This window comes from Motacilla alba, chromosome Z (genome assembly GCF_015832195.1).
Source record: "Motacilla alba alba isolate MOTALB_02 chromosome Z, Motacilla_alba_V1.0_pri, whole genome shotgun sequence".
NCBI classification, from domain to species: domain Eukaryota; kingdom Metazoa; phylum Chordata; class Aves; order Passeriformes; family Motacillidae; genus Motacilla; species Motacilla alba.
The window spans coordinates 56330295-56338397 of NC_052046.1; the positions used below are offsets into that span (position 1 = coordinate 56330295).

The window sequence follows — 8103 nt, forward strand, 5'->3', positions numbered from 1 at the left end:
GCTGGAGAAATGGACCAACATGAGCTTCATCAACTTCAGTTCCAGTAGTGCACCTGTGGAGCAATAACCCTGTGCCTCCAGCATGGGCTGGGGACTGAGTGGCTGAATACCAGCTTGTCAGAAAATGACCTTGGGGGTACTGGTGGAGACCAAGCTCAGTATGAGCCACCAATACAGTTCTGCAGCTAAAGTGGCCAAGAGCTTTCAGGACTGCATTAGAGCGAGAGCTGCCAGAATGTGGAAGGAGTGTGGTGGTTGTGCTTTACTTGGCACTGATGAGACACTGGACTATATTTTAGTCTCCCTAGAACAATAGAGACATTAACCTACTGTAGGATGCCCAGTAAAGGGCCACAAAGATGGATTAGCAGCTTGGAGCATTTGTCGAAAAAGAAGAGGCCAAGAGAGCTGAGAGTGTATGGAGAAAATACAAAGATAAGAAAATAAGTGTGAGTGAAGAAGTATAGCATAAGAAGCATCAAGGTGTTCCATCTAGGGAAACACAGAGTTGTTCTGGGTGTTGGAACCAAGGTTCTGGTAGTGAGGTGGTGGGGGACTGCCTTGTGCTAGACTTAAATCAGTTCCAGCCTGCTCCAGTGGAGGAACCACTGCAGGGCATGGCTGAGCCCCTCAGACTGGATGGTGGTGCATCTGTGAAAAGTAACTTAAAAAGAGGGCGAAGTGTACTGGGTGGCAGGGAGTGTGTAAGGACAGTTCTTGTACTGTATTATTGTATTGTAGTATTAACTACAATGCTTTCCTGCCTTCTCAGTGGTTCATCACTTGTGAAAAATTGTGCATGGTAAAGCCTGACTATGGTGAACAGCTTAGAGCATAGAAGTTCTACAATCATGAAAGCAGCATACAGCTTGCTTTTTATGTATGTTTAAAGCTTTAAATTCTTGTTAAATGTTACAACTTAAATAAATATAATCTGCCTTTCATGGGAGTAGCTAAGAGGCAACTGGTGTTAAATTTTTGATGGCAAGTTTGACTATATAAATTGTTCTAAAATTTAGTATATAGTCAAACTAAGGGACAATTAATTATGGGAAGATGTCATTGAGTACAGAAGTTAGATTAGTTTGGCTAATTAAAGATTACTAACATGTAAGTCTTCAGACTAATTTTTTGTTTATATACAGGATGTGAACAGGTGTATTGAGGCTCTTGATGAGCTTGCATCCCTTCAAGTCACAATGCAACAAGCTCAGAAACATACAGAGATGATCTTAACTCTCAAGAAGGTGAGATTTGCACTGTTAGTTAACATAGAGTGTATGTTTTCTTAAATTGATACCAGCTTTATTTACTGTTGGAGTACTCTGTCCAGTCTGGATCCCTACAGATCAAAAATAATGCAGACAGACTGGAAGGGGCCCAGAGAAGGGCCATCAAGAAGATCAAAGGGCTGGAGACCCTGCTGTATAACCAAAGACTAAAGGGTTTAGTTCCTTCCTTCCTGGAAAAGTCATCACGTTATTCCAGCATTTAAAGGGCTGCTGCAAAGTGAGGGTCGAGGCTTTTGTCTTCACCAGATGTAGGGCAAAGGGTACAAGTTGCACTGGGAAAGGTTTTATTTTGATACTAAAAAACTATTAATTTTTTTTACAGTAAGAACAATAGTTTTACTGTAACAGCCTCCTCAGGGATGTGGTGGAGTTCTATCACTAGAGGCCTTCAAATTGTGATGGGATCAAGGGTGCTTGATAATGTGGTCCCTTTCTCATGAAGGGTAGGACCAGGAGATCTTTTGAGGGCCTGGCAGTTCTCAAACCTGGCAGTTCTGTGACACTTCAAGTGCAAAAGTCTATGATCTCATTGTAAGTTAAATGAATTCAAGCTAGTGTGTAATTACATTACACAGATATTTAAGGACCTCAGTGGAGCCTGTTTTATTACTTTGATTTCAGATACGGAAATTTAAAATTAGCCAAGTTATCATGGAGAAATCTACAATGCTATATAACAAGTTCAAGACCATGTTTCTGGTTGGGGAAGGAGATTCTGTTCTTTCCCAAGTACTGAATAAATCACTTGCTGAGCAAAAGCAGCATGAAGAAGCTAATAAAACCAAAGAACAGGGGAAGAAAGGAGCAAACAAAAAAACTGAAAAGGAAAAAGACCAAACAGGTAAGTCACTGTGGCTTTGCTTTCTTGTCACATAAAAGACTTAGTCTCCATTAATTTCTGAGCCAGCTTCAAAATATCCTTGATGCAGGAATTTCACCAGTCTATGGAAAACCTTTACATATCTGAAGTTGTCAAGGACAGTACTGCTCCAAATAATTTTCAAATTCAATGTAACATTTACCATGGCCATTTTATCTTCAAGTAAAATAGAGCATCACTTCAGAGTGACGTTCCTCAACTCACTGGCTCGTAATACCACAGCAAAACATGTAGTCATCACAGAAGTTCTGAAAGATGTTAAATATTTCTGCATTGACTTAACTAAATACACCTTCCAGCTAGTGCTGCTTTCCTGCTTGAAAAATCCATGCTATCATTAAACACTTCTATTTATATAACTTGTATTTTGATTATACGCAATTTGTTGAAGTCAAGAGTAAATGAGATATGATGGAACTAATAACTTCACCAGTTAATCCCCAAAATTAACTGACCTGGTTAGGGTGGTGAAAGAATTTACTACTGAAGTATATTCTCTCATTGATCAGAATTCAAACAAGCATTAGGCCTATGATCTATAGCCTAGCAAGCACAGGAAGCACTTGAAATTGCATTAAAAATGTTCAGTTCCCATGGGATGAGGCACATTGCATGTGATGTTCAGAAGCTGAAGCCATATCAATTAGTGTCTTTTCTATTGTTTCAGCTGCTTGGGTATCAAGGTGAGGGGAAAATATTTGTAATGTTTTATTTGATTAAGGTAAAGAAATTATCAGGGGCTATTATAATACAGTTTTATTCCCTGCAAATACCACTTTTCTGCTCTTTCATCTTAAAGGTTCAAAGATTCTGAATGGAGGGTCTGAAGCCCAGGACACCAACCAGTCACAACACAATGGAGAAAGTGCTGAAGAAAGGAAAGATAGGCATGAAGTTGGCAGTAAGAAAAAGTAAGTTAATAACCTTATTGAGCTGAGGATCTGTTCTGCTCTAGCTTAATCGTGTAAATAGAACAGCAGTCGTTTGAAGTTACTTAACCATGTTGAGGCACTGTTTTCTTCACAGAGTTTACTCTCAACTTTAGAGACTAACAGTGTGCAAATCTTCTGTTGAAGTTTTGAATTAGTATTTTAAACGTTATTTCACTCGCTGCTGTGGTGGAGACTTAAAAAATGTTGCAGGATGTCCTGCTATTGGAGAGAATCAGCATGTGGTGAACGTGGGTGAAGTAAAAGCTTTTTCCTGTGTTTCAGGCTATTAAGTTGGAAGCAAAGGAAGTCTGAACCAAGTCTTATAGAAACTAATGAGATTTATTAATTTTTTTGTGAATTCATGCATTGTCATCAGACAGCCACTTTAAATCATTTTCTAGTTTGGCTATAAAAATCACTCAAATGCAGGTTAACTGCAGGCTAGGACTTAGACCTGTGAAATTCCAGAAGTCTCAATGCTTTATAGTGGTAGATGCACTTGCCATTTTAAACATGAAGCTGTAAGCATGCTTGAATTTGTCTGGCATTAAGTATTTAAACCTTGGTTGCAGCGAAAAATATGTTTTGTAAACATAAACAACAAGCAATGAATCTCTTACAGAAAGAGAAACACTTAATACAATTTAATAACAAATTTGAAGTACACTTTGCTTTCTCCAGGCACTCTGCAACTTGCACTCAGAGATTCTTTTTGTTCAGCAGTATGTATTTTAGAGCAAGCTCCTTTCATTGATGTCTTCATGCACGTCAGGTGAAACTGCAGCTGCCTGGCATTCTTTTGGCTATCTGCCAAGTTAAAAGTATACAAAAGAGTGGAATATTGACTGTTATTTGCAGTAAGGTAAACTTAAACACAACAAAACAACACAAAAAAAACCCACTTGAGATGAAAATTTATCTGGTATTTACTGTAATGCAGCCTCCGAAGTACTGAAGTGGATTTGAGAGTTTTCAACCAGTTATGCTGAATACTCACTTGGTCTGAACAAGCAGCATGCTACAGGAACACAGTGGAGTTGCAGGTGTAGGCTCTCATACAGGTTATATTCTACCCCCCTACTTTAACAAATTAAATAAACATTTCTGTTAAGTGTGTGTGGTGTTTGCTGTGGATTTGAACCCACACTCCAGTGATCTTTGATAAAGAAACTCACTTTCCAAAACAATACTGTATGGCTTCTTGAAAAAAAGGTCTGTGAACTTACTGGTAGCTAACAGCAACAAACCAGATTTTTAAATAAACTCCTTGCAAATACAGTGTGTGTTGAGAAATGCATCCACATCTTTGAATTCAAGCTCCCTACTCTCCAGCATACAAACTTCCTTTCATTCAGTATTTTTTCTAATTTTTATTTGCAATATTTGGTTTCTTATAAGTGAGAAACAAGTAAACAAAATAAATAATGTCCAAAACACTTGTGTGGCTCACTCTAAGCAAAGAGCTGGTAAACTTCTTAAATCACAAGATTGTATTTAGTTCTGAACATTTCTCCCTCTGCTAGAGGGAAGATGTCTGTACCTTTCTGGAGATGTAATTCAGAAATTTCGAAAAAAGTTCTGTAACTTAAAATTTCTGATCTGTTTGGCACTTAAGAACATTTTTCAGGGTGTTTTTTGTAAAAATACATACTGCGTCATGAGGTTACCTCAGTGTTCGAGGATACAGTGGATTTCAGTGGCAGGAGGTAAGGCATGTTAAGCTAGAGCACTTTTCCAGTTAAACTGGCACACAGTACAGACACAAATGGAGCTCTGAATGACTGCCCTTCACAGCCCATCACATACATCAGTAGTGATGCCACTCACTGCCAGCTTAGCTTCAGATTTGAGGGCGCTGGGGTAACATAACAGCTGGCATCACTAACAGCCTCAGTTTTCCAGACTTCGTGTACTGCCGAGTGTTCATCAGCATCGCTTGCTCTACACTGTGCGATCACCTGGAATAAGTCTTGCTTGCTGCCTCTGTATGTGATCAATAATGTTGATTTATTTTGTTTCTAGGACGTGTGGTGAAGAGAGAGAGCTTGAAAAGCCAGCAGATGATTCTGCCTTTGAAAACAAATGACATCACTGAAGTTTTGTTGTTTGGTTTTTTTTAATTACAAATTAAAGAGGATTGTTAAGTTTTGCATTTGAAATCTATAGACTGCTGAAATTCTAAATAATTTTATAAGCATAGTATTTTGAGGTTAAATTTTGTGGAATAAAAGTCCCTTTAATCTTGGTTTTAAAGTATTTAAACACTTTTGCCAATAGTTATATCCAGTATTAACAGGTAACACATTTCAAAAGATGAAAATCCCACTTAGAAAATGCTTACATGTTACAGGACTTAGAGTTGTAGTATATTTTTAACTTACTACTGTGTGTTTGTCTAGTTAATAGCTAGAAAAAGTGTAAATACTTCTAACTCTCCAGTTGCTTCATTTGTATAAAACCTCTCTTCCTATGATACTTACCTCTGTGCAGTTTTTCAACTCTTGTTGGGGATGTCTTTTAACTGTGTTTTGTAGGAGTTGAAAGCGGCATTTTTATAGCTGTTACAATGTTAATGTATGAGTATACTTAATTGTTTGTTTTTTTAAAAATAAGTTTAGTTCTGTTCTTGCAAAATGCATTGTGCCAATTTACTGCAATGTGACTTTTATGATTTGCTTTTGTTATAGTAAGTATACTGAAAAGCGTGGTGTTCTCACAGAACCTGTTGATGCAGAATGGCTGGAAAACACTGTCTTGAACGATTTATGGAATTAAAGAATTTCAAACTGATTAAAACATCCTTGTATAGACAGAACCATTCATAGGAAAAACATGAGTCTGGTTTTAGTACTATTTTGCTTTTACTGCTTTGGCAGTAACTTGGGGACCTCTGACTAGAATTTTAACAGAAACACTGGTAAAGTGTTTTAATCCTGGAGGCATGAAAGGGAATAGAACAGGTAGAAACCTCTCTGAAGCATGTTTCTTGAAACACAGACTTTGCCCAATACTGTACCAATTTGTTTGTAGTATTTGACAGAGGACAGATTAGAAATTAAGAGTTTGAAAATCCAGAGAATACACATAGAACATGCTGAGTTGAAGGGGACCTACAATGATCATCGAAGTCTCAGCTCCTGGCCCTGCACAGGACACCCCAAGAGTCACACCATGTGCCTGAGAGCATTGCCCAAACACTTATTGAACTCTGTTAGGCTGGTTGCTGTGACCTCTTCCCTGGGGAGCTGTGCCAGTGGGTGCCCTCTGGGTGAAGAACCTTTTCTGCATATCCAACCTAAACCTCTCCTGAGACAGCTTCAGGCCTGTCCCTCAGGTCCTGTCACTGATCACAGAGATCTGTGCCGGCTCCCCTCCTGTTCCCCTCATAAATTGTAGACTGTGATGACATCTTGCTTCAGGCTCCTCCAGGCTGAACAGACCAAGTGACCTCAGCCACTCCTCATACAGCTTCCCCTCAAGGCTCTTCTTCATCCTCATTGCCCTCCTTCTGACACTCTCTAATAGTTTCATGTTTTATATTGTAGCACCCAAACCACCTCCCAGCACTCGAGGTGAGGCTGTCCCAGCTCAGAGCAGAGCAGGACAATCCCCTCCCTTGCCCAGCTGGCCATGCTGTGCCTGATGCCCCCCAGGACAGGGCTGGCCCTCCTGGCTGCCAGGGCACTGCTGACCCATGTTCAACTTGCCATCAGCCAGGACCTCCAGGTCCCTTTCAGTGGCTCTGCTTTTCAGCATCTCATTTCCCAGTCTGTTCAGGGTTGCCCCATCAGTGGTGCAGAATCTGGCGCTTTCCCTTGTTGAACTTCATATGGTTGCTGACTGCCCAGCCTTCCCACTTTATGAAGGTCTCTCTACCCTTGAGGGAGTCATCAGCTTCTCCCAGTTTAATACCATGGGCAGACTTACTCAGTATCCCTTCAAGTCCTGCATCGAGGTTGTTAATAAGGAGGATGAAGAGCATAGGGCTGAAGATGGAGCCCTTTGGAACCCCCACAGTGACAGGACCAATCTGCTGTCCCCCATTCACTGAAATCCCCTCTCCCCAACCCATGAGCCAGTTGCTCACCCATTTCACGAGGCATTTATTGTGTTGTGCACAGGACATGTTTTTCAGGAGGATACTGTGAAAGTATTGAAAGCTTTACTGAAATCCAAAAGATTACAGGTTTTGACTCCCCTTGATTACCTAGGTGTGTTACCTTGCCATAAAAGGAAATGTAGTTTCATAAGCAGGACTTTCCTGTCATGAAGCTGAGCTGGTTCTGACTGAAACCTGCATTGTCCTTCAGGTGCTTTCAGGAACTCACAGAATAATCTCCATAATTTTAACAGTCACTGAAAGGAGACTGACAGGTCTGTAGTTTTCAGGGTCATCCTTGCCATTCTTGAAAACTGGAACGATGTTAGGCAGATTTCAGTTGACTGGGACTTCTCCAAATTCCCTAAATCATTCAAAAATCTTTGAGAGACCTTGCAGTGACATCAGACAGCTCTTTAGAGTACTCTTGGATGAATCCAATCAAGCCCCAAACACTTAAAAGGGATCCAGCAGATCCTGCACAAGTTCAGGGTCCACTAGGAGCTGATCATTCTCACAGTCCTGGTCCTCCAGCTCAAGACACTGGGACCCCCATGCCCCATAATCCATGTTGAAGAGAGAGGCAAAGAAAGCAGTAACATCTCTGACTTGTCTATGTCCCTGTTGGTGAGGTGACCTGTACGTGAGGGCCAATGTATTTTCTGCACTGCCTTTTGCTACTATTAAAAACCCACCCTCTTTTTATTGTGCCCACAGTTCTGGAAAGCTTCAACCCCAGCTGAGCTCTGACCACTCTAATGCTCTTCCTACAGCGGGGAGCACCATCTCTGTATTCCTCGCATGCATGTCCCCTGTCCTTGCTTCACCAAGCACACACCTTGGTCTGCCTGGACTCAAAAACAATATCCCTACTCAGCTAACCTGGCCTCCTGCTTTGCC

General features: G+C 40.6%; 1 protein-coding gene across 3 annotated transcripts in view; it reads left to right on the forward strand.

The window, feature by feature from the left end:
* Positions 1-5935, forward strand: part of PSIP1 (PC4 and SFRS1 interacting protein 1) — a 34943-nt gene extending 29008 nt beyond the window's left edge. For all 3 annotated transcript variants that reach the window (XM_038125204.1, XM_038125202.1, XM_038125203.1), the window contains exons 14-17: positions 1146-1247; positions 1914-2133; positions 2972-3083; positions 5127-5935. In XM_038125204.1, the coding sequence (XP_037981132.1) occupies positions 1146-1247; positions 1914-2133; positions 2972-3083; positions 5127-5190 (498 nt within the window). In that variant the 3' untranslated portion in view covers positions 5191-5935. The remainder of the gene's footprint in view (positions 1-1145; positions 1248-1913; positions 2134-2971; positions 3084-5126) is intronic.
* Positions 5936-8103: the final 2168 nt, after the last annotated feature.